This window comes from Lactuca virosa, chromosome 8 (genome assembly GCF_052849685.1).
Source record: "Lactuca virosa cultivar CGN04683 chromosome 8, Lactuca_virosa_CGN04683_v6, whole genome shotgun sequence".
Taxonomy (NCBI): domain Eukaryota; kingdom Viridiplantae; phylum Streptophyta; class Magnoliopsida; order Asterales; family Asteraceae; genus Lactuca; species Lactuca virosa.
The window spans coordinates 184,358,165-184,385,664 of record NC_136433.1 but is presented as its reverse complement, the minus strand read 5'-3'; the positions used below and the strand labels follow the sequence as shown (position 1 = coordinate 184,385,664).

Genomic DNA, 27,500 nt, shown 5'->3' with positions numbered 1-27,500 from the left:
AAATAAATACGATGCCAAAAGATGCAAAAGTTAAATCGTTGTCTATTATTTAAACTAAAAGAATATAATTATGTTTTTATGCCTTGACGAAATTAAGCTACATGAACTTGGTGTAGTGAATAAATAGCTTTTACAACTACTTTTTTTTTTAAATATACGTGGACAAAGAATTGTCCAATCATAAATAAATGTAGGCATAATAATTACATTGTTTAAATCGATGTCTATGTTTAAATTAAAAGGATATAATCATGTTTTTATACAATTAGTCTTGAAATAAAAAAAAATTAGGTCTAAACTGGAAAAAATACAAAATATAGGGTCTTTTATGAAATAAAAATACTTAATTTTCCTTTTGGTGACCTGTTAGGGTCTAATATAACAAGTAACATGTAAAAATTGGGTTTTTTTTGAAAAGGAAAAAAATTTTAGATCTAAAAAGAAAAAAAATCAAAATATAAGGTTTTTTATGGAAATAACCCTCACTTTTACTTCTAAAAAGAAACAATAAATAATGAGTAGGGACACACTTGCTTTTTGTTCAATTATTGACATATTGTAGAACTCCTGCTGCAATTCATTACATCCTATCAATTTTCTCTCACTCCATTTGCATTAGCATCCTTTTCTTTTTCATATTCATTCATCCATTCAAGTCACCACCAACCACTTCAACAACTCCAAATCTGATCAGGTTAGTTTTCGTTTGTGTTCTACTACTGCTATGAATGCGAACCAGATGATTTTAGTATGGGCTCTACTTCTAATTTATTTTTAAATTTTTTATGGCAATTGATTTTTAATTTTTACGGAAACTCAACTTCACAAATGTCAAGTATCAATTGTCTATGGCGCCTATTATTTTGGTTTTAGCTATTTTTATGGATTTATCAAGTCTATTTTACTTCCTTTTATTAAATGAAATCGTATTTGGAGATACAAATCTTATCATATTCTTATATATGAAACCATACTTTTAAACTTTTGGTTCCAAAACGTTTTCATAGTTTAATATATACGACAATGGCGTAGGAACGTTTGTAGCTAATTTGTAGGAAAAATTACCCACGAGGGTTTTTCCTACAACCCGTTTTTTGTAGGAAATCTATAGGTAACGCCTTGTTCCTACGGATTTACTACCAATTCTACTGTAGGTAATTACTTAGTTTTCTAGTAGTGTTTTAATCTTCAACCCAAAATTCTGATTAATATTTGAAGTAATGAAAGCTATTTTTTACACTCAAAATCTACTGTGAACTCATTTTGGAGGATAGAACATTGTATAGTCCTTAGGATATTCGATTCCCTTTCATTCCCTTAATTTAGTTTTATAAACCAACTTCAGGTGCGGATCCTCTTTAAATAGATCTGATGTTCCCCTTAAACAAAAATACAGAATATTAGAGTATTAGTATTTTTACATATTCAAATGAAAGTTCTGTGACAACCCGAAATTTCTATTCTGTACAACCACTAAATTCAATAGGAGTCAGAACAGTTGCTGCTAACTTTCAAGCTTTTTGGAATAAGTTTGAGTGTTTTTAAGTTAGTACTTCAGGAGATCACAGGAGAGAGGATGCCCTAGGGTTTATTGTGCAACAATAATGTCCCAAAACTCCAAGAGTTTGGAGTTTACGGCCTAAACAAAGGTGTTTACGGTCGTAAACCCTGAAAGGGGGTATAAATATGACACTTAGTCATTATTTACCACTTTTCACATTTTCAAGATCCAAAACTCAATTCTCTCTCAAGTATCATCCAACTTTTCTTCTTGATCTTCAACTTTGTAAGTGTTTCTAACCCTAATAAGTTGATATCTACCTTAATCTAGTGAACTTACATGATTACATCCGTGAAATCATTCCAAATGTGTATATCTTCAAGTTTCACCAAGAACACCAAGAACACACACTAGTGTTCTTGGACTTTTAACACCCTTTCAAGCTTCTACATAGTAAGTACTCTTACATTGGCTTGTTATAAGGCTTGTTACACTTCATAATCATCTAGAAAACACCATGGAACATAAGATCAAAGGTGTTTACGGTCCAAGAACACCTTGGACCGTAAACACTAACAAAGGGGCCAAAGTGGCCCTAGTCCCTTACCAAGCCTTGGAAACTAGCCTAGACCCCTTCCTTGATGTGCTTAGTGCTTGAAAACATCAAAAGACCATAAACCATTTGGGTTTACGGCCGTAAACCCAAGGAGAAGTGGTCCAAGGACCGTAAACTCCCTAAAGGAGTGAAATGGTGCCCTAATCTCTTCCTAAGGCTTAAACATGAAGTAGGAATGCTTCTAATGATCTTTATGGCTTCAAAACACAAAATGGTCAAAGAACCATGAGTTTACGGCCGTAAACTCATGTGTTTACGACCGTAAACTCAATGAGTTATGGTCACAAAACCATAAACTCCACGGAGTTTACCCTTGAACCCCAAACTCAATAGCAATGTTCTACAACACTTAGATGCAATCCTTAGTCCTTGTAACACTTAAATAGAGTGTTAATCATGTCCTAGGATGTCTTAACATGGTTAATTAGTTGTTTAAATGACTAATTGGATACATATATGTGTGATTATATGTTAACTAGGATCTTTGTGTGTGTACAAGTCTTCACTTGACACCTAGCATCCTATACATTCCGTTCATCCAAACCACCTACTACAGGTGAGTTCATACCCCTTAATCAATCTTTTAAATGATTTTAAATGCTTTCATGGGGGGAATACAAGTAGAAAATAGGAAGTTATAGAATCAATCACATGTGATTTATAACTGTATTTTCAACCAACTGATTTCACATACTTCAAAATATGACAAATACAATAGTTTTCAGTTGTTTTATACTTTGTTATCAAATGAATTACTTTTGAATCTTTTTATAAACTGACATCAAGTCATTATTATTTATTGTTCAAAACTCTGAAATGTATTTCAAAACCTCTTTCAACTTATTGTTAAAAACCATATCTATACACTTATGTTTCATGTATATATGTATTGATATGAGAGCTTTCATTCTTTATTCAGTTCCAACACTCTTGTGTAGCAAGGGTGTATAAACCTACTTGGACATTCAATTTACATTCCAGTAAACTATTATAGGTATAGTTTAGGGGATACAAATTACTATTCCTATTACAAAGAATTACACAGGAGTCAGTTCATTCATGAGTCTATACTACTATATGGAGAGATACTACTACATGTTATATAGAGAGAAATACTATATCTATACAGAGAGAAATACTATATATACTATACGGGACTGACCATCCTACACCTGGCTGCTAGCTACATCGGGACCTGTTCATCGACGGATGTTCTCGGGTGTACTGTTCGGCGAGTTTCCACGTCGTGTTTATCCTATGGCAACAGGATACGATTTCAATGATTATATAAATTTCCATATTACTTTTATTTTGTGACACATTCACATAAACGATGAGGTAGACTATATATTTATAATAATAGTCGCACATGGGAAAAACTTTCATTGATACAGAAATGCAACTTTCAAAGCATTCAGGTCTTGGTAGAAGACTACCTTTTATACTAGTAGGAAATATGGGATTTTCTAGGGTTTTTACACTTATACTAAATGTTTCGTTAAACATTTACAAGTCTTTCATAACAACTTTTCAAATCAATGACACCATAATACTTATGAATTCACCAGCTTTATGCTGATCTACACTTTCAAAATAACTTGTATTCTCAGGTCACCAGTAGACAGGTACGATGACCAGGTTTTGAGAAGACGGAGCACAGACAAGACTCGTCTTTATTTTGATTACATATTTTGGTGTATTATTACAATGAAAGAACACTCATGTATTAAAACTTTACTTTTAATGCAATGTATGATGTTGTTGCTTGTTTACTACTTTTCACTCTTATGATACTTTACATGACGTCCTCCACCCCTGAACGTTTCCGCCGTTCTTGGTTTTGGGGTGTGACAGATTGGTATCAGAGCTTTGTTTATAGTGAACTGAATATATCAACCTATAAAAGATATACAGATTATAAATACAATGGGATTAAAATACTCTGACCAAGAGTTTATACTTTTAAATAATAAAATATTTAACTAAGTATACATGTCTGCATTCATACTAAAGTCGGTGTCACAATGACAAGAACAAAAGTATTACGATTGTTGAATATCACAAGTAAGCTCGGGGATGTATGGTCAGTCCTGGGAGTGGCATAGCCTGATCAACTATGCTGGTCCGAGGAGTGATTAGCATATGCCCAAGAATGGTTGTGATATGGCAACAAGTCTAAAAACTTACCAACATTACCACAATGAAATATCATAGGGGTATTTGGTGTTACTATAATTACTTATCTGAGAACTAAAAAGGTCTTTATCAGTAGGTCAATAGTTGCTGAGTGGATACACTAAGATTATATGTATCTAGGATGTCATAGACTTGGAATCTGTGAATCTTTGCTTTACTTCTTGTCCTTGTTTGGTTGTAGGCTTAGAGTTAGGATCACTTATTCGAAGGTCTATCCTGCACTGAATACATATAACTGGTATGCACTAAACAAGTATTGAAGTAACTGATAAAGATCATCTTATAATTATCTTAGTTAGTACGTCTATTAATTTCTTCTTATATCCCTTTTCTCGCGTAGATATCATGGCTGGATTCCATCCCCACGACGACCCGTACTACCCTAACCACGACAATGCTGGATGGCTCGGAGAAGAGCCAGAGAATGACCACCCAATTCCTTTGGATGATCACGAAGCTGAAGGCTTTTCTGATAATTCTGACTCAGAACCAGAAGTCAACAACCTACCCCCAGCTGCTCATGACCCAAACCCTCGTCCATCATTTCAAGGACCCACACCTCTGTGGGCCACAAACTTGAATAGATAGAGTCAGGAACAGGGTCAACCCATCCCATACAATGGAGACAGAAGCTTCTACAACCTCACTGAGGGAGGTTCAGCTGACAGGGTCCTACCCATCATGGTTTGTAGGATTTCCCGGAACACTGAACAGGGTCGAGCCGCTATCGACCGAGTCATGGAGATTGACGCCAACTCTGGCGTTAACATAGTCCGCATTCGCCAACTAGAGTCTGCTCATGAAAGGACTCTGGTCCATAATGCAGCTCTGCAGAGAGAACTTGCTGGAACCCAAGCTGAAGTCAGGGAACTTCGAGCTCAGCAAGTAAGATCTGACAGGCGTGTGAGGGACATAGAACGCCTTCTGTCGGAATCAAGAACTCACTCTAGTAGTTCTCGTCGCCGATATAACCTAGTTCATGTAAAAACTCTGGTCTAATTCCCTATCTTTGTAAATCTTAGACCTGTTAGGTCTTGATTAGGTCGTAGTCCTGTCAAAAATTTTCCATCTTGGTTGATGTAAGGCCTCCTACTAGGCCATTTTTTTCCCAAACTCGTTACATCTGTAATTCCAGTAATATTGATAGGTACATAATCTCATGGGAATTATTATCCAAATGCTATCATCTGTTAGTTCTAGATCTACATTCAATCGTGCTATTGGGATATGAGGAGTTAGTCCATGAGTCCTTTTCATCAACTTTCCTATTAAATTCTTATCAATATCTTCATCTTTTTAAACTTATAGTTAAAAGATGCCTCCTCGCAGAAATCCTAGGCGTAACAATAATAACGAAACACCGATACCACCACCACCTCCACCACCTCCTCAGTTCGATGCTGCTATGTTCCAAGCAGCTGTCACGGCGGCCGTAGCGGCTGCCATGTCACACATCAATACTCCTGTCCCTAGTGGATCGGGAACTGGTGCACCTATTTCTAACCATGGCGAGAGTCATGGGCACCCCCGTGAATGCACCTACAAGGATTTTACGAATGCCAAACCCAGAAATTTCAATGGAACTGGAGGGGTTATGATCTTAAGGCAGTGGATCGAAAAGACAGAAGCAGTCTTTGAAATCTACGCCTGCCCAGAGAACAATAAGGTCAAGTTTGCTACTTGTATCTTTTCTGATCGGGATTTAACTTGGTGGAATGGCCACGTTAAGTCACTGACCCTAATAGTGGCAAATTCGATAAGCTGGGAGAACTTGAAAGCCATGCTGATGAGAGAGTACTGTCCACGAGGGGAAATTCAAAAACTCGAGCAGGAACTCTGGGGTCTTGTAATGGTTGGTTCTGACATATCAACCTATACTAATAGATTCTGTGATCTGGCAATTCTTTGCCCTGATATGGTTGCTCCTGAGAGCAAGAAAATAGAGAGATATATTTGGGGACTGTCGCCCCAGATCCAGTCAAGTGTGTTAGCATCAAGGCCTGCTACTTTTGACAGCGCTAAAGAGCTGGCACAATCTCTTATAGATCATGGGAACTACCAGAACCCAAAGATTTCTACACCTGAACAACAAAAGGGAAACAACAACAATAAGAAAAAGGGGTGGAACAAGAGGAAAAGTGGGACTTCGCAAGAATCCTCAAAGAGACAACAAATAATTACAATCAATACTGCCACGGTAACTCCTGTTGTCCCTGCTAATCCCTTACCAGCTAAGCCTTATGTCGGTAATCTTCCGAAGTGCAACCAATGCAGCTTCCATCACAACGAACATTGCCGGGAAATGCAGTGCACTAACTGCAACAGAAGGGGGCATACTTCCCGTTTCTGCTAGACTCCAACAAGGCCGACTGCTCAAGTTCCTAACGCCGGCGTGGGCCAAGCTTGCTACGGTTGTGGCGAAGTGGGCCACTTCAAGAGAAACTGCCCTAAGGCAGGGTTAGCTGGTGGAGTAGGGAGAGTTCTGGCCATAGGCCACGAGGAAGCAGTTGCCGACCCCACAGTGGTCACTGGTACGTTTCTCCTCGATAACTCTTATGCATGCATTCTGTTTGATAGTGGAGCGGAGAGGAGTTTCGTGAACCAAAAATTTGCTCATTTACTTAAGCAAAAATCACGAGCCCTTAAAGAACCGTTCACTGTAGAAATGGCTAATGGAAAGACAGAGAGCACTAACAGTATATACATAGGGTGTACCCTCACACTAGATAGCCGTTCATTTTCGATCGACCTCATGCCAGTCCCGATTAAAAGTTTCGACGTCATTATCGACATGGATTGGTTGAGTCTTCATCGTGCCGACCTCATGTGCTTTGAAAAAGCAGTTCGTCTTAACCTCCCTAACAGCGAAACCCTAGTTATCTACGGTGACAAAACTAGTACGAACCTTCGCATCATTTTGTGCATACAAGCTCAGAAGTGCTTGCGAAAGGAATATCATACATTCCTCGCACACATCGTCGATACGAGTCAAGAAGTGAAAGATATTCAGAACATCCCAGAAGTACGCGACTTTCCCGACATCTTTATAGAAGAACTTCCAGGATTACCACCACAACGCCAAGTCGAGTTCAGAATCGACTTAGTGTCAGGGGCTACTCCAGTAGCCAAATCTCCATATCGTCTCGCACCAGCGGAGATGCAGGAACTTTCCAGTCAGCTTAATGAACTTCTCCAGAAGGGATTCATTAGGCCAAGCTTCTCACCATGGGGAGTACCGGTCTTGTTCGTCAAGAAGAAAGACGGATCGTTTCGTATGTGCATCGACTACAGGGAACTCAACAAGCTTACCATTAAAAAATCGTTATCCCTTACCCCACATTGACGATTTATTTGATCAACTTCAAGGAGCCAACTACTTCTCGAAGATAGATCTACGATCCGGATACCACCAACTACGAGTGTTAGAGGAGGATGTTCCCAAGACAGCCTTCCAAACTCGTTATGGACACTACGAGTTTGTAGTGATGCCGTTCGGATTAACCAACGCGCCCGCAGTATTCATGGATTTAATGAATAGGGTGTGTCGTCCTTACTTGGATCAGTTCGTCATTGTCTTCATCGATGACATACTCATCTACTCTCGAAGTAAGGAGGAACATAGTCAACACCTACGAAGAGTCTTAGAAACATTACGATCGGAGAAGCTCTATGCGAAGTTCTCTAAGTGCGAATTTTGGATTCGAAAAGTCGAATTTTTGGGCCACATAGTTAGTGAAGAGGTAATTCACGTGGACCCTTCCAAAATCAGGGCCATTGAGAACTGGTCAGCACCGAAGACACCTACAGAAATTCGTCAATTTCTAGGTCTCGCTGGCTACTATCGCAGGTTCATTCAGAACTTCTCCCAAATTGCGAAACCTCTTACCACTCTGACCCAGAAAGGCGTAACCTTTGACTGGGAAGAGAAGCAGGAAAGAGCGTTCCAAACGCTCAAGCGAGCCTTGTGCACCGCACCAATACTATCCCTCCCCGAAGGCATAGAAGACTTCATTGTATACTACGATGCTTCAAATCAAGGGCTCGGCTGTATTCTGATGCAACAAGGTAAGGTCATCATCTATAACTCGAGACAGCTGAAGACACACGAGGTTAACTACACCACCCACGATCTTGAACTAGGAGCAGTTGTGTTTGCTCTGAAGATCTGGTGACACTACCTGTATGGTACATAAAGTACTATCTTTATAGACCACAAAAGCCTACAACATATATTCGACCAGAAGGAGCTCAACATGAGACAACGACGGTGGGTCGAGCTACTCAGTGATTACGAATGTGAAATTCGTTATCATCCGGGTAAAGCCAACGTAGTAGCTGACGCCCTAAGTCGGAAAGAATACTCTGGTCGTAGGGTCAAATCTTTGACTCTAACTATCCATTCACACTTGTCCACGCAAATTAAGGAGGCTCAGATCGACGCTTTGAAACCTGAAAAAGTGGCGGGTGAAACCCTAAGAGGGATGGATAAGAATTTGGAAGTCAAGGGTGGCGGAGCCTTATACCTCATGGATCGGATCTGGACACCGAAACACGGTGGCTTCAGTGACTTGGTCATGACCGATGCACACAACACTCGTTATTCCGTCCACCCAGGTTCAGATAAGATGTATCTGGATCTCAAAAAGCTATACTGGTGGCCTAACATGAAAGCAGAGATTGCTACCTTCGTAAGTAAATGCCTTACTTGCGCAAAGGTTAAGGTCGAATACCAGAAACCCTCAGGTCTACTGCAACAACCTAAGATACCTGAATGGAAGTGGGAGCGGATCACTATGGACTTCATAACCAAGTTGCCCAAGACAACGGGTGGAGTTGATACCATATGGGTCATCGTCGACAGATTGACCAAGTCTGCACACTTCCTGCCTATCAAAGAAACAGACAAGATGGAGAAGCTTACAAGAACCTACATTCAGGAGATTGTACGACTGCACGGTGTTCCCATATCCATTATCTCGGACATAGATAGTAGATTCACTTCGAGGTTCTGGCAGTCGCTACAAAGTTCCCTAGGAACTAGGCTGGACATTAGTACAGCCTACCATCCACAGACCGACGGACAAAGTGAGAGAACTATCCAAACCTTGGAAGATATGTTGCGAGCCTGTGTGATCGACTTTGGGAAAGCATAGAATACTCATTTACCCCTTGTCGAATTTTCCTACAACAACGGTTATCACACGAGCATAAAGGCTGCTCCATTCGAGGCCCTCTATGGCCGAAAGTGCAGATCCCCTCTGTGCTGGGCTGAGGTGGGTGATACCCAGTTAGCTAAAGGATGAGTTCCTGAAAGCACTCTCACAGGTCCGGAGATCATTCGGGAAACGACAGAGAAGATCGTTCAGATTCGTGAACGATTGAAAGCCTCTAGAGACCGACAGAAAAGCTACGCTGATAAACGAAGAAAACCGTTGGAATTCCAGGTGGGCGACCGTGTTCTATTGAAGGTCTCACCCTGGAAGGGCTTGATACACTTCGGAAAGCGTGGAAAGCTAAATCCAAGGTACATAGGGCCTTTCAAGATTCTTGCCAGAATCGGCCCTGTAGCTTACAAACTTAACTTACCGCGCGAACTCAGTAACGTACATTCTATTTTCCACGTCTCGAACTTGAAAAAGTGTCTGTCCGACGAGACTCTTGTAATCCCACTCGACGAGATCGAGATCAACGAGAGCCTCAACTTCGTGGAAGAACCAGTAGAGATCATGGATTGGGAGGTCAAGCAAACGAAACAAAGTCGCATCACGATAGTGAAGGTTCGCTGGAACGCCAAGCGAGGACCTGAATTCACTTGGGAGCGAGAGGATCAGATGAAACTGAAATATCCTCGTCTTTTTACTTAGTTATTTGTAACTACTTATTTGCTTAAACTCTAATTTCGGGACGAAATTCCTTCTAACGGGGGGATGATGTGATAACCCGAAATTTCTCTTCTGTACAACCACTCAATTCAATAGGAGTCAGAACAGTTGCTGCTAACTTTCAAGCTTTTTGGAATAAGTTTGAGTGTTTTTAAGTTAGTACTTTAGGAGATAACAGGAGAGAGGATGCCCTAGGGTTTATTGTGCAACAATAATGTCCCAAAACTCCAAGAGTTTGGAGTTTACGGCCTAAACAAAGGTGTTTACGGCCGTAAACCCTAAAAGGGGGTATAAATATGACACTTAGTCATTATTTACCACTTTTCACATTTTCAAGATCCAAAACTCAATTCTCTCTTAAGTATCATCTAACTTTTCTTCTTGATCTTCAACTTTGTAAGTGTTTCTTACCCTAATAAGTTGATATCTACCTTAATCTAGTGATCTTACATGATTCCATCCGTGAAATCATTCCAAATGTGTATATCTTCAAGTTTCACCAAGAACACACACTAGTGTTCTTGGACTTTTAACACCCTTTCAAGCTTCTACATAGTAAGTACTCTTACCTTGGCTTGTTAAAAGGCTTGTTACACTTCATAATCATCTAGAAAACACCATGTAACACAAGATCAAAGGTGTTTACGGTCCAAGAACAACTTGGACCGTAAACCCTAACAAAGGGGCCAAAGTGGCCCTAGTCCCTTACCAAGCCTTGGAAACTAGCCTAGACCCCTTCCTTGATGTGCTTAGTGCTTGAAAACATCAAAAGACCATAAACCATTTGGGTTTACGGCCGTAAACCCAAGGAGAAGTGGTCCAGGGACCGTAAACTCCCTAAAGGAGTGAAATGGTGCCCTAATCTCTTCCTAAGGCTTAAACATGAAGTAGGAATGCTTCTAATGATCTTTATGGCTTCAAAACACGAAATGGTCAAAGAACCATGAGTTTACGGCCGTAAACTCTTGTGTTTACGACCGTAAAATCAATGAGTTATGGTCACAAAACCGTAAACTCCAAGGAGTTTACCCTTGAACCCCAAACTCAATAGCAATGTTCTACAACACTTAGATGCAATCCTTAGTCCTTGTAACACTTAAATAGAGTGTTAATCATGTCCTAGGATGTCTTAACATGGTTAATTAGTTGTTTAAATGACTAATTAGATACATATATGTGTGATTATATGTTAACTAGGATCTTTGTGTGTGTACAAGTCTTCACTTGACACCTAGCATCCTATACATTCCTTTCATCCAAACCACCCACTACAGGTGAGTTCATACCCCTTAATCAATCTTTTAAATGATTTTAAATGCTTTCATGGGGGGAATACAAGTAGAAAATAGGAAGTTATAGAATCAATCACATGTGATTTATAACTGTATTTTCAACCAACTGATTTCACATACTTCAAAATGTGACAAATACAATAGTTTTCAGTTGTTTTATACTTTGTTATCAAATGAATTACTTTTGAATCTTTTTATAAACTGACATCAAGTCATTATTATTTATTGTTCAAAACTCTGAAATGTATTTCAAAACCTCTTTCAACTTATTGTTAAAAACCATATCTATACACTTATGTTTCATGTATATATGTATTGATATGAGAGCTTTCATTCTTTATTCAGTTCCAACACTCTTGTGTAGCAAGGGTGTATAAACCTACTTGGACATTCAATTTACATTCCAGTAAACTATTATAGGTATAGTTTAGGGGATACAAATTACTATTCCTATTACAAGGAATTACACAGGAGTCAGTTCATTGATGAGTCTATACTACTATATGGAGAGATACTACTACATGTTATATAGAGAGAAATACTATATCTATACAGAGAGAAATACTATATATACTATACGGGACTGACCATCCTACACCTGGATGCTAGCTATAGCGGGACCTGTTCATCGACGGATGTTCTCGGGTGTACTGTTCGGCGAGTTTCCACGCCGTGTTTATCCTATGGCAACAGGATACGATTTCAATGATTATATAAATTTCCCTATTACTTTTAATTTGTGACACATTCACATAAACGATGAGGTAGACTATATATTTATAATAATAGTCGCACATGGGAAAAACTTTCATTGATACAGAAATGCAACTTTCAAAGCATTCAGGTCTTGGTAGAAGACTACCTTTTATACTAGTAAGAAATATGGGATTTTCTAGGGTTTTTACACTTATACTAAATGTTTCGTTAAACATTTACAAGTCTTTCATAACAACTTTTCAAATCAATGACACCATAATACTTATGAATTCACCAGCTTTATGCTGATCTACACTTTCAAAATAACTTGTATTCTCAGGTCACCAGTAGACAGGTACGATGACCAGGTTTTGAGAAGACGGAGCACAGACAAGACTCGTCTTTATTTTGATTACATATTTTGGTGTCTTATTACAATGAAAGAACACTCATGTATTAAAACTTTACTTTTAATGCAATAGATGATGTTGTTGCTTGTTTACTACTTTTCACTGTTATGGTACTTTACATGACGTCCTCCACCCCTGAACATTTCCGCCGTTCTTGGTTTTGGGGTGTGACAAGTTCTATTATTTCTGTCCCTATATATCAATTGTTTATATTTTGCAATGATTGAATTTGTTGTCATCATTCGTGTAACAAAAAAGTCAGGACCATTACTCTGGTTGTTTGTAGAAACTCATCTAAGTATTTTATATTTTTTGATAAAAATAAACGGCTTATTTGAGACCATGAAATTAACGAAAAGGAGGTTGCTTTATCTGAATGTATCTTGAACTTAAATAGTGATTGCAAATAGTTTTGCTTAACATGTGTTTAGGCTCCAGACTCCCATTTGTTATTTGACGTAGGTTGAAGAGAGTTAGGTGCATTTCAGTTATAATGTCTCTCATGGAAGGTGTACAAAACTTAAAAATTCCACTCGAAGACATACAATTGGCCACCAACAACTTTGGGGATGATAATTTCATTGCAAGAGGTGGATTTGGGAAAGTCTACAAAGGCAAAATCACCCTATCTGGACAGCCTATCACCGTTGCTATAAAGAGGTTGGACCGAACATTTGGACAAGGAAACCGAGAGTTCTTGATGGAAATTTAGATGCTTTCGTGCTATAAACACAAAACCTCATCTCTCTTATTGGGTTTTGTGATGAAAGTGGAGAAAATATCCTCGTATATGAGTATGCAAAAAATGGAAGCCTTGACAGATATCTATGTGACTCTAACCTCTCCTAGATACAACGCCTCCAAATAAGCCTTGGTGCAGCCCGTGGTTTTAATTACCTACATACTGATGTAGGACCCCAACATAGGGTTCTTCACCGCGATATAAAGAGCTCCAACATCCTCCTATATAAATATGAATTGGGAAGCAAAAATATCAGATTTTGGATTGTCAAAAATAGGCCCTTTAAATGTTGAGTTCACTTTTCTTGTCACTAGTGCTTGCGGCACCTTCGGCTATGTTGATCGACAATATGTAAGAACAGGCATTCTAACGAAGGAGTCTGACGTGTATTCATTTGGCGTAGTGCTATTTGAAATATTATGTAGAAGGTTGGCACTTATTGAAAAATATCAAGATGACCGTCGGTTTCTTTCTTCTCTGGCCCACGTGTATTGTGAAGACAACAGATTAGACGAGATCATTGATCCCAATCTCATGAATCAAATGAAAGTTGGTTCATTAAACCTGTTCTCAATGGTTGCATATCAATGCTTGAGAGAAAATCGAAGCGAACGCCCAACAATGGGTTGGATTGTTGAAAACCTTGAGAAGGCATTGGAGCTTCAAGTTAGTTTCATAAGAAAGACTCTCAAATTAATGTCATTTTAACTCTCTATTTCCACATTTGACCTTGAATAATTATATATTTCCTTTGATGCTAGGATTCTAGCAAAGGAATTATTCGAGTAGGAACTTGGGGAAGAACAAGAAGTGAAGAGCCTCAAAATAAATGGTCTTTTAAACTTGAGAAAGGCCTTAACCTGGTGAAGATAACTATTGACCATGGTGATGGAATATACTCTCTTATGTTCACTAGTGAATCTAAAGATGTTTTGCACGATTCCGACAAGTGTGGTGGTTTGGCCGGTGGAGAAACCGTTTCTGAGGTACGTACGTTGATCTTAATTCCACGAATCAATATGGATGTATGTATGTCTTTTTGAAACATAATCTTTGTGCATGGTGGCTTATTAAACAGGTCATCTTTGATGGTGATGAGGAAATAGTTGGCATTAATGGAACCATTGGTGCTCGAGATGGTTTAACAATAATTTCATCACTATCCTTTCAGACGAACAAAAGGACACATGGACCTTTTGGTCGAGCAACAGAAACTGATTTCTCTATACCATGGGAAAAAGGCTTGATAGTTGGGTTTTATGGCCTTGCTGGTTATTACATTGATATCATTGGTATATATGTTAAACCTAATGAGGAAGTCGTCAAGGTTGGAACATGGGGAAGAATTCTCCCTGGATCGCCGATTAACTTCTGGGATCTACAACTGCAGAACAATCAACATTTGAAGAAGATAACCATTAATCATGGTGATAACATAAATTTTCTCATCTTCACCACAACATATAGAAGCTTAATACACACCAAATGGACTGAAATAGATCAGTGGAATCTTTATGAAACGGTTTCGGAGGTAAACATTTCATAGTCTATTATTCATTTTCTAAATTTCTCCATTTTGCTATAATTTTTTTAATTAAACATTGTTTTTTTTTTAAACGGATAATTATACATTGTTTGTTTGTCCGATCAGGTAATATTTGGTTATAATGAGGAAATAAATTCCATCAGTGGAACAATTGCGTTATCAAGAAATGGTTACAGAGTAATAAAGTCAATGTCATTTGGGACAAACAAAAAAACCCATGGACCTTATGGTAATATAAGAGGGGAGCATTTCACTGTATCATTTGATGATGGTTCTTTTGCAGGATTTTATGGCCTTGCTGGAGGTTATCTTGATAGTATTGGTGTCTATTTGAAGACTATAGTATGAGATGAAGGGAAAATATATTTATATTTTTATTAGATTTATGATGCATTTTGTGTGGGTCGAGTCTTTGTTAACATCTTTAAATATTGTTTTTATATTAGGAATTTGATACTATGGATCTACCGTTTTGTTTTTGAATGTGTTGTAAAATATGACATTACATTTCATACACGTATTTCAGAGATAGGAGAGAACTCAAAAGTGAGTACACTACGAGAAATGTGAGCATTAGTCGCGACGCCTTTAGCGGTGACGCACACCGTTAGCGGCGACAACCAAGTTTCGAGTTGTTTGTCGCCGCTAATGGTATGCGTCACCGCTAATGGAAACACGTCATCAATCCGTGTCAACTGCCGAGGTGAATTGATAGCCGTCGATTTAGGCGTAATCCAACGTCAGGAAATCCATTTCGTTTAATACCTTTAGCGGCGACGCTTTTACCGGCGACAGCCTTGCCGCTAATACTAAAAAATTACCGCCAAAGATTCCCTCCAACGCTAGTCGCCGCTATTAATCCTTTCGTCACCGCAATTAGTATACGTCGCCGCTAATACTCGTCGCAGATTATACCCCCTTCATTCTGTCCCAATTCAGTGTGTGTCCCATTTTCATTTTTCGGGAGAAATCATTGCGACCTGCGACCTCGAACCGTCCAAGGCTTCAATCGGCGTCCAACACACCGGTGACCCACCCCATTACCAGCGACTTACCCCTTACGTCAGTGACGTTCCAAACCTCATCAACGACGACATCAAGTGTGAGTTTTTTCATTTTTTTCTCTTTTTTTCTCTTTTTCTGTTTGATTTTTCTCTTGTATGTGTATGTATGTGTTTTTCCATGTGTATTTGTATGTGTATTATTTGTGTATGTGTATGACTTTTGAAATTATATATGTAATTTGTATGTATGGAAAAAATGATAAAAAGTAGGTTGCTATAATGAAAAAAAAAACGTATGATGCTATAATGAATATGTAATATGTGTAGGAAGCATGTTTAAGTGTATTTGTATGTATAATGTATGTAATGTGTGAAAAAAAAAATATGATGCTATAATGGAAAAAAAAAGTAGGTTGCTATAATGGAAGAAAAGTACAATGCTATCATTGAAAAAAAAATTATGTATTTGTATGCAACTTAGAAAGTACAATGCTATAATGGAAAAAAATGAAATAGTTTGTACTTTACAACGTTTTTTTTTTCATTTTTTTTCCATTATAGCGTTGTACTTTACAAATTACATACAAATACAAAAACTTTTTTTTTGTGTAGGATGTATGTTTAAGTGTAATTGTTTATATTGTAATATGTTTGATGTATGATGTAATAATAAATATGCAATATGTGTAGGAAGCATGTTTAAGTGTATTTATGTAGAATGTAAAAAAAATGGAAAAAAAAATTGTGTGTTTGCATTCAACTTGGAAAGTAGAATGCTATAATTAAAAAAGAATTGTGTATTTGTATGCAACTTGGAAAGTACAAAGCTATAATTGAAATATATATATATATATATATATATATATATATATATATATATATATATATATATATATATATATATATATATATATATATATATATATATATATATATAAAAGTGTGTATTTTGTATGTAACTTGGAAGTACAATGCTATAAAGGAAAAAAATGAAAATAAAATAGTTTGTACTTTGCAAACTATTGTTTTTTATTATTTTCCATTACGGCATTGTACTTTCCAAATTACACACAAATACAAAATCTATTTTTTTCATTTTTCTCCATTATAGCATTGTACTTTCGAAAAGTACAATGCTCAAATAGAAAAAACAATATAATATTTAAAGTACAATGGTATAATAGGATAAATTATGATATTATAAATAAAAAATATATTCAAAAGTATAATGCTTAAATTGAATACATAATATAATATTTAAAGTATAATGCTATTGTAGAAAATTTTAAACAAAATCATATTCCATAAATAACAAAAATATACAAAAGTAAGATGCTATAAATGACAAAAAAATTCTTTCAAACTCTATTCGTTTGTGTGTCTTCTTTGTAATCGTCACGAGCCTAGAAATACTCACTCGAAATTGATTTAGAAATTAATTTCGGGCTGTCACTGTTTTGGGACTGCTTTTTGAATACTTTATCTCATTTAGGATGTGAACATGTATTACATGACTGTTTGTTTAAGAAAGATTCGGTTGTGATTTTCTCTTCGCTACTCGGGTGTATATATATATATATATATATATATATATATATATATATATATATATATATATATATATATATATATATATATATATATATATATATATATATATATATATATATATATATATATACTTGGGGGCTAAGGGGAAATGCTAGCGAATTTTTCTTAAACATACAATCATGTTATACACGTTCCCATATGAGATAAGGTATTTAAAAAGTGGGTTTAGAAGCCTACCTTTGTGAATACTCTTCAATTCTGATTATTTGTTCCTATGTTCCCGTGTTGGGATACCTTTTGAATCATCGACTTTATGAATACTCTACTTGATTTTTATTTCCCGTAGAGTAAACCTCAAATACTAAATTATGTTTCAGTTGTATCATGTCTATTGATAAAAAATTGGACTACTAATCCACATCGTCAATCTCCTGAGTTCCAGCTAGGAATCAACTCTTTTGTCAAGAGATCCATGTCACACCTAGATAGTAAAGGTAAAACCAGATGTCCACGTAAGCAATGTGATAATCGTTACTTCGTGGATACGAAAGCAATGACAAGTCATGTTCGTATATATGATTTCAGTCGGTCATACGAAACATGAACATATCACGGTGAACCTTTAAATCATCTGGTTGTAGATGTCTTGGCGCCAAGTAACGAGATGGACGATGTTATTGATGATGTTATGTGGGAGTCAAAAGAAAATGATACCAACCTCGATGAAGGAACCTCGAATATAAGGGCTAGCGGTGTCGATGATGATTTTGAACAGTTGTTAGAGGCAGTCGAAACCAAGTTATATCATGGATGTAAAGAGAGTTAATGGATTAATAAAAACACCAAGGATAAGAAGGCGGCTCATAAGGTATTACAGTAGTTTCCAATGACCCCTAGACAGGTTTGGCTCAACCAGTTTGGGGGATGTAAGCGAATCAAAATTTTGGGGCCCTTTGGCCTTTAATCTACATAGTGAGTCAGTGACACTAGAGTTCTTGAAAGTGTTGAGAATAGAAGATAATGGAAAACTGAAAACTGAAAACTCAATTTCATTCCAAGTTCCAACTCTGAGTCTCTGAAAATGAAAAAATTAAGTCTAGTCCAACTAGAATCATTAGTATACACATTACTGGGCATGAATCAATGTAGGGAACAGAAGCAGCAGAAAGATAAAGAACCAACATCATCCAAATATAGCATAATCAGCCAACCATACACGAACATAAATAAGAGACCAAAGCAACTGGGTACCAATACACGAAATGAAGATCCAATGACAGTAATGAATGGTCTATTGTTTTTAAATTTCACATCTTCAACTTTGTATGGGTGTCGTGTCTAATACATAAAAAATATGTATTCATCGTTTTCTTTCAAAATTATACCATAAAGCAACAACCACTGAAAGATAAAACTAAGTAATACAATATTATAAACCAATACAACATACATGTCTCATAAATTTTGAGTAAAGTTATAAATAAAAAATAATATTAAACATAAATCTAAGTAAATAGTATCAACAAAAAAACATCTTCTCATGATATGTTGTGCTGTTATTTAACTCCAATCTCATTGATATTACAAAAGAAGAAACTGATAGACAACACATTCATCTCTATATTTTTTCAACCCTTAGCCCGTTATATATTTCAATACAAAGAAGAAATCCAGCAAGGTCTTGGATCCACCGTATCTCATAAATTTGGATTACTTCATCATTGGTATATTGAAAATGTAAGTAATCAACAAAAAAATCTCACAAATATTACAAAAGTTATCTTAATTTGAAAAGCACAAATTTTGAAGTTTAATTACCAGAAGCTCAGAGTAAATTACAGCTCTATCTATCATGAATTTTATGAAGCAAAACTGGCTTAAATTTGTGTATTAATCATCACTTCAAAATTTTATTAAAAGCCATAACTTTGACCAAACCAAAAGAATCAAGATTGGAGGAGAGGAGGAGAAGCCGAGAAGGAAGAAGCAAACTAAACAGATGGTTGCGATTTTGTAGAAATCAAATCGTCGGTATGGAATTGTTGATTGTGGCGTCCGGCGTACGTAACAATTGATTTTTAGTTCTCAGTTTCTGGAAATAAGCTTCAAAATTAGGGCCCTTGGAATTGGGGGCCCTAATCCCTTGCTTAGTTTGGCGAAGGGTAAGGCCGACCCTACCCCTAGACTACGATGTTTGTATTGTTCAAGGTACACTTCCAAAAATATGATATGGCATAGTACTGGGAGTTCAGAAGATGATGTGATGCGTCATCCCGTTGATGGAGAGTCTTGGCAAAACTTTGACGTAGATTACCCTGACTTCTCAAGTGAACCTTGCAACATACGCCTAGGACTGGCAGTTGGTGACTTTCATCTATTCGGTAACATGTGTAATCTACATAGTACATGGTCAGTCGTACTCACCACATACAATCTGCCACCATGGATTTGTATGAAAGATTCATCATTCATTGTGGCCTTGTTGATTCCCGGCCCCAATTCACTTGGAAAGGACATACATAAATTTCATTGTGAAGAATGTGTTTGACGTAGATTACCCTGACTTCTCAAGTGAACCTCGCAACGTACGCCTTAGGTCGTCTGCTACTTCATAAACCGGGTAAAAATCCTAAGACTCTCAAGGAAAACATGGATCGGCAAGGATTCAAGTTGAACTGGTCGAAACGTAGTATTTTTTCGATCTCGAGTATTGGTCTTCTCAGTAGCTGAAGCATAACATAGATGTGATGCATTTCGATAAAAATGTGGGTGAGAGTGTTTTGGGTACTTCTATGATGAATGATAAGAATAAAGACACATCAAATGCACAGGAGGACTTGAGAAATCTGAATATCCGGCATAATAAATGGTTGCAAAAAAATGTAACAAGTTCACTAGACCACAGGCAAGATACTCATTCAAGAAAACTGACCGCAATATCTTTTGTCAATTTATTAATGATGTGAAACTACCAGATGGGTTTGGACATAACATTAGTAAGAAAGTGGCAGATAATTATACTAACATTATTGGGTTGAAATCGCATTACTATCACATTCTTATGCAACTTTTGATACCAGTTGGAGTTAGAGCGTTATTGGACAAAGAAATTTCTACACCAATTGTAGATCTTTGTACATTTTCCAATCAAATTTTCTCCCGAACACTAAAGGTGGAATATATGAGGAAAGCAAAAAAAAAGACACTATTAGAATCATGTGCATGTTAGAGTTGATTTATCCTCCAACGTTTTTTGACATTATGATTCATTTAGTTTTGCATTAACCTGATGAAGCGATTGTCGGAGGCCTGTTATGTATGAGTTGGATGTATTCGCTCCAAAGGTATATATGAAAAAACTAAAAAACTATGTCAGAAATAAGGCGAGGCCCGAAGGTTGTAAGCTGAAGGTTATGTTGCTGAAGAAGCTTTATCATTTTGTTCGATGTACCTTCGAGATGTGCAGACTCAATTCAATCGCCCTGAAAGAAACCAAGACATTGTCATTGAAAAAAAAAGTTTTGGATGTTTAAGTCTAAGTGTCGACTGGCCAGCGCAACAAAAATCAAATATCTTGTTATAAGGGAAAAATGTAATATAGATTGGTTTGTATTGAATAGCTGTCAAGAAGTCAGACAATACATCTAGTAAGTGTTATCTTTATCTTTCATTAATTATTGTTACTTTTTTTGTAACGACCCAAAATTCCAAGATAAAAATTTCATTTTTAATACAGTAAAAGCACTTTAATGACTTTGTTCAAGACATTGAAAAATATTTCAAATAAACAATTATCAGAGTCCAATCCCATAGATCACATTTTGCGTAAATCACGGGTGTATGCGTTGTGATCGTCCTGATCCCCTTTCATTTCAAAACTGGAGTACCTGAAACAAAAAATGAAAACCGTAAACACAAAGCTTAGTGAGTTCCCCAAATACTACATACCATACATATCGAACGGTCCATACATATCATACATAACCGCGAGCCATACATATCAATCATATATCATAAACACTAAAGGTGCTTTGTGCCGCACATAGTCTTACCATTATGCCACGAGCCACCTCGTGGTCTTTCTTGCCGGGCCGAGGGCCACAACCCTGGGTCTTACAGACAAGTGCCAAGAGCCGCCTCCTAGTCTTCTATGCAAGCACCAGAAAGACAACTAGCATACAAACAATACTACTTAACTAAATACTTGCCATAGTTCAGACTCTGGTCTTGCATATAGTGTGCTAGGAGCTACCACTTGGTCTTTCATACATAATTCCAAGGGCTAACCCCCGGGTCTTTTTACAATACATAAACCAAATAGGCCGGCATTGGTGCCTTCGGCCCATACAACAATGAGGAAACTCACCTCGAATGCTGAAGCTTACTGCACGAAATCCCTAGCTACTGCCCTGACGATTTCCCAAACTAACAATTACCAAAACAACATTCACTTAGCAACTGAAATCCAAACCATGAGCCATAATCCAAACTTGGGGTAAAATGACCATTTTACCCCTGACCCAACAAGACTCACATCCAAGGCCCAAGCCCAAAACCAATAGGGGCCAAAACTATAAGATCCATAAAAGTCCATTAATGGCCCAAATTTCCAAATTGGGCCCAATCCCATATGGGTCTTACCCTAAGCCCATATTGTTGGGTTTTAAGCATTCTAACACTCCTATGGTGTACATGCAACCCTATAAACCTTGGATCTATGTTTTCTCTATTATACATGCAAATATTAACTATTCCAAGGTTTCATCCTAACTAGCATATTATGAAGCACCTATACTACAAAGTTCTAGTTAGATGACATACCTTTTGATGTAGCTTGATGTCTTCAAGCTTTAAGAGCTTAGCCCCAATAGTGTGGAAGCCTCAAATGGAATCACAAATCACCAAAACACCTTGGAAGAACTTGAGAGAATATGTATGCACACTAAAATCGGCCCACTCTTATTTTCACACACTTGTACCAATTTTGTGAGCCAAGGACCCCTTTATATATTATGGAGGATTAGGGTTACATCCATGTAAACGCTAATACCCATGACCTTTCATTTACATAGGATCCATGGGTTAAAAGCTCCATGGACCATCCATGAAAGCTTAGCCCAACCTAAATGAACTTGGCCCATTCCATATATATAAGAGTCCATATTTAATTAGTTCTTTTTGATCACTTAATTAATTCTAAATTAATTCTTGATCAATACTAATTAAATAATATGATTCCATATTAATATATTAGAACTTATAATATATTAATATAAATCATAAATATACTATTCTCAAAAGACTATCCATATAAATTGTGCCGGTGAAGTGCAACCCAAATGGACCATGCCGGGTCGGGTCAAGTACATACCAAATATAGTTATGGACTTAGACATTAATCCAACAGTCTCCCACTTGGATAAGTCTAAAACTATTATTGAGTATGACTTCAAAACCTAACTGGCAATCGTAGCTCTTAAAGCCGCTGTCGAACTCTGACCTTGTCAATGACTTGTCCATTAGATAAGGGATCATATATTCCTCCATTCTAGATATCATATGGACTGAGACATGGATTATAATCATTCTCTCTGTCCATTTGTTGTTTCCCGATTTTCGATTTATGATGACTGACTGATTGAACAAATCAAATCAGTCCTGGCTTGGCCAAGCACTCACATGTGTCATCGCTAAATCATCGAGGGGCCCACAGATATCGCTTTTATCCCGAAGGTAAAAGGAATGGATAAACTTCAACTCATATGGCTTGTTCTACTACTTGTTGAATCATACACAAAGGCACGTTTTATAACATCGAGTTACCAAATGCGTTTTCGTGCAATCAATGTATAACCAACTCATAGTAACAACTCATATCTCTAGGTTTGAATAATATAAGATATTATCGTCTCATGATCACTCGTGATAAAATCCATGAAGTGATTCAAATGAGCGCGGGATGAATCCAATACTCAGAACTTATGAGCACTCATGAGTGTTGTAGCACCACTTTGTCCACCAACTTGGACCTCTACAAACCAACCCATGACAGTCTTGATTCATATCTACTTCCAACATATGACCGACTGTGGATGGTTTGAATAACTTAATCATCCAGGAAGAGCGACTTAGTTATTCTGGAAGTCAAAACATGCAAAGTGAAACACAAGAATAAATGAATCAAATATGGTATCAAACCCTATGAATATAAATAAACACTTTTATTTATCACCATACTGATTACTCATTATTCATTGTTTCGGCTTTATCAACTTTATACTTGAATTAAAAACACTAGTTTTCCCATGCTCCAAGCATGTACACTATGTTTTTCTTAAACAATAGCTTTGCCATACACCAAGTATGCACTCTATGTCTGTCTATGATCCTTACTTTGTGAAATAAACCAATTGAACATAATTTCAATGATTCTAATTTCACACTCCCAAATCCTTATCGAAAAATGTGAGAATTTCAAATTCCTATCATTTATCGAAATCTGTTTAGATTTTAAACTTATATGCACTGACCCTCCTGTAATGAATATGTACAAAGTCACAAAGACTTGTCAACAGTCATTATAAGGTATTCCAATGGAGATCAACTCCATGGAAACTAAGTCTCATATTCAAAGTACATTGCTTTGGACATGCTTCTTGCATTAAGTTTTCTAATCTTACACAGATAACTTCCACCTATGGAGACAACTCCATATTCTCATTTTGACTATCACTTCTGAATAAGAGATGCCTCTTTTCAGAATATGTCAATATGGTCCTTCCAAAATTAGCACTATACTTCCAACTGCCCCTGAGCAACCAATCTTTGGTAAACCTCAGATTGTCCTCGACAATTGCTTAATCATTTTAGTCATATCCAATTTTAGACCTTTTCCCTTGTTAATGCCTCTGGGCATTTGGAAAAATTTAGAAATGACAAATATTATAGCACATGCAATCGATCCTGTACCCAAAGCAAATGGTACACGATTCATGATGTCTCACATAAAGACATGATTCTAGACCAGTCTTTTGCTACAATATTTTTATTTGCCATGTTTTCAAAATTTGACTATGAAGAGGGATGCCGTAATCATAATTGAATTTTGAGAACGCAATATATAGAATTTCCTTAAGTTGAACCAATCCAACATCAAATTCGTATATATATTCTTGACTAAAGATGATTAAGGTGTCAATCTAAGCCTTTAGAACTGAAATGAAGTATATCCTCTCCCTTAATTATAGCAAAACAACTTTTTCAATCCCTGCAGCCTCACGAATTGAAACTTTTGTTTTCTATAATTAACATTGCTAACTTGCAACACTAACAATAATTATCATGCTCCCACTAACATGATGATTATTAGCGTAACACTTATGCTCCCACTAGCTTTGACATGTACTCAGAAATCAGCTGGACTTCTAGAAATCAATACTTTATTGACTTTCTTACCAAAGTTCAGATTTCTGATACGAGATGCTTTGATAAAACTTTATCAAAATCATACACCTTTCCTTAGATAGCATGCATGTGTGTCTAAACAATTTCAGAACTATGAAAATGGATGTCGTAATCATAGTCTCAATTGTTTAGACCTTTTGCCATCTGCTTCAAATCTACTTGGTGGAAGTGTTTCCTCACCATCATTTTCATGAATCGGAGAGAAACCTTATGACCCTTAGATTTTATGGTGTATGTGTTCTTATCCATGTGAATCGTCAAAACCATAGTCACAAGACAAGGATAATGACAAATCCAAACTCATATGGACTGAACTTATGCAATCTTAACTTCTTGCCACCTAGCAGTACAGGGCCTGCCATTGCTTCCAAGTTGTTATGCAACCAATTGAGAACTTTCAGAACTCCTATGCAAAGCCAACTTTAACTGGAATGGGCACAGAATATTTCAACACGATAGGTTATAAACCTCAAGTCGTGTGCTAGTGAAGAACCTCAGGTTTTATTCTTGATTAGTTCTTGAAATTCTTTTTAGGATCTTTAAGACTCCCACTATCCTCTTGACATATAAGACTATCTTGCCAAATATTCAAGAGATAGTGTGGATTCTTTATCAAGACAAACACTTCACACAATTGGCCTTAGTTGGTCTTTGTTTTATCCAAAACATCACAACTTACCAATTTCAAATGTACAAGAGTAGGACACTTTTACTCTTACATTTGACAAGTGTTTTAAACCTTTCTTTAAGATATGTCACTCAAGTTACAATCTTGGAGTATGACTCTAAGAATTGTTTTGGAACGAAGTATGACTCATCTTCCTGATCTAACCATTTCAACAATTCATGACTCCTCTTCTTAGTCATAAGAATGCACTAAGATGACCTTTAGAGGACTAATTGTGATATGATTTCTAAATCATCAAGATGATCACAAACATGATACTAAAGTACTCTCCCATCTTTTCAGATTTGAGAAACTTTTATCTCTCTACCTAATTTGATTCTTCCCATTCGTTCTGCCATACATTGAGACTTTTCCAATGTTTCAGAATTATACTTAAACTTGTAAGTATAACCATATTTACTAAACTTTAGTAAATCAAATAGTCTTAACGAGCTTTGTGGTGGACATGACCAGTGCACAAGAATGTGTACTCGATCCCTTTAGTCCTTCACTTGACTCACACATCCATGTGAACAAGTAATTAGTCTTGATTTTCCAATGCTTGAAAGTTCTCATTCATCATACTATTCAACTTGCATGATTCGAAGTTTCGGTCCAATTGAAACTTGGGTGATGAGGAACTTTCCTGATTTGGTAAATTTAGACACTACCACAAATGAAGGAATCAAATCCATTTTCCAATATTGCTGTCAGTGGAATCATATAAGCAACAATTTTCCACAAATGCCATTGTAAGGATACTTCAAATAAATAAAATTAAACAATTTTCTTTTATTTTAAAACTTTGCGGAAAAACTTATCCTTACAATCCACATGGAAAATTGTTGTTATCTATTCCTTAGCAATATATCATAACTTCTTAAGCAACTGCTCAAAATTCTAATGCGATCGAAATCCACCTTCGCGATCAGAATCAACATATACTTCCTTTAAGACTTCTCTCTATTCTTTGATTCTTAAAACATCAACATGTGACCCAGTCACATCATGTAATGAGGATCTTAGAATAGAACTTAACAGAGTTAGATAATGGGCTGTACCTGATGTAGAGTCAAACTTATTGACTTTAACATCCTTAGGTAAATTTGGCAGCTTTGCAATCAACGCCCCTTCCTTTGGCAAAATAAACATATGGACCCTTTGGTAATGGGACTATCTCAGACTTAGCCTTTCTCTTTACCATTTGGTCAACCGGGTTGACTATGGCCAATCCCTTTCTGTTGGGAAGAGAATGCTTTTTCTGGATTTCCAGTGTCACCATTATCACTCTCCATAAAGTTTTTGGGAAATTGATCTTCTAATCAAATTTGCTTTACTATCGTTCCAAATCATTGCTGATTCAGCAGGACCAAGCAAATAGATATGATCATTAAGGTTCATATCATAGTCTGTTTCATAGTAGTCCCAAAGGAACTCACTATGTGACTTAGAAAGTTATTGAACATCCAAATTTCTCAAGACTTTGACACCCAACTCTCCCGACTTGTCAATATGTGACTTCATCTCTAAGATGTGATCACACATAGACCTTGCTTGCCATTAGTGCTTGAGTGACCTTGAACTTGTGGGTTAGGGAGAATAATTGGAGGAGGTGGAGGAAGAGAAGTATGACTTCCATGAGCCAAACTCGGGAAGTCATATTCATTACGAAAGCTTGGTTTGGGAAGATCATTGTTGTCTAAACCAGACATCAACAATGGGAGAAATTCACGTAAAGTTGATTTAAGTCCTTAATATAACACCCAATATGATATATTAAGGCTAGGACCCAACAAACTATTTTATAACTTGGAAGAGGGATGCCGTAATCCAAGCTATAAAATATTTGAAGGTAGGTGAATGACGATTCACCAATTTCCACCAAGATAAACGAAATGTATTATTAGGTTTTAATTGGTTTTGAAACTCCTAG

The 27,500-nt window shown here is 36.8% G+C and overlaps 1 protein-coding gene, 1 long non-coding RNA gene and 2 other non-coding genes across 4 annotated transcripts; 2 read left to right on the top strand and 2 right to left on the bottom strand.

Moving 5' to 3' along the window:
* Nucleotides 1-589: 589 nt before the first annotated feature.
* LOC145128687 (uncharacterized) lies at nucleotides 590-3,892 on the top strand. The gene is made up of 2 exons (XR_013717045.1): nucleotides 590-694; nucleotides 3,728-3,892. It is a non-coding gene; the product is annotated as an uncharacterized LOC145128687 (long non-coding RNA).
* A 9,194-nt stretch (nucleotides 3,893-13,086) lies between these two features.
* LOC145131120 (agglutinin-like) lies at nucleotides 13,087-15,292 on the top strand. The gene is made up of 5 exons (XM_079065850.1): nucleotides 13,087-13,253; nucleotides 13,761-14,001; nucleotides 14,097-14,321; nucleotides 14,414-14,866; nucleotides 14,987-15,292. The coding sequence occupies exons 1-5, from the start codon at nucleotides 13,087-13,089 to the stop codon at nucleotides 15,227-15,229; spliced, it is 1,329 nt and encodes a 442-aa protein (XP_078921976.1). The 3' UTR covers nucleotides 15,230-15,292.
* A 3,687-nt stretch (nucleotides 15,293-18,979) lies between these two features.
* Nucleotides 18,980-19,088, bottom strand: LOC145135147 (small nucleolar RNA snoR97). The gene has a single exon (XR_013719625.1). It is a non-coding gene; the product is annotated as a small nucleolar RNA snoR97 (small nucleolar RNA).
* A 166-nt stretch (nucleotides 19,089-19,254) lies between these two features.
* Nucleotides 19,255-19,342, bottom strand: LOC145135106 (small nucleolar RNA Z223). The gene has a single exon (XR_013719585.1). It is a non-coding gene; the product is annotated as a small nucleolar RNA Z223 (small nucleolar RNA).
* Between the last annotated feature and the right edge of the window lie 8,158 nt (nucleotides 19,343-27,500).

What these genes read in the sequence shown, in the direction of transcription:
- LOC145131120 (XM_079065850.1), top strand. Translation starts at nt 13,087, where the DNA reads ATGTCTCTCATGGAAGGTGTACAAAACTTAAAAATTCCACTCGAAGAC. An exon ending in ATCACCGTTGCTATAAAGAG is followed by an intron (nt 13,254 to 13,760) that starts GTTGGACCGAAC and finishes AATATTATGTAG; the next exon opens with AAGGTTGGCACTTATTGAAA. An exon ending in GTGGAGAAACCGTTTCTGAG is followed by an intron (nt 14,322 to 14,413) that starts GTACGTACGTTG and finishes CTTATTAAACAG; the next exon opens with GTCATCTTTGATGGTGATGA.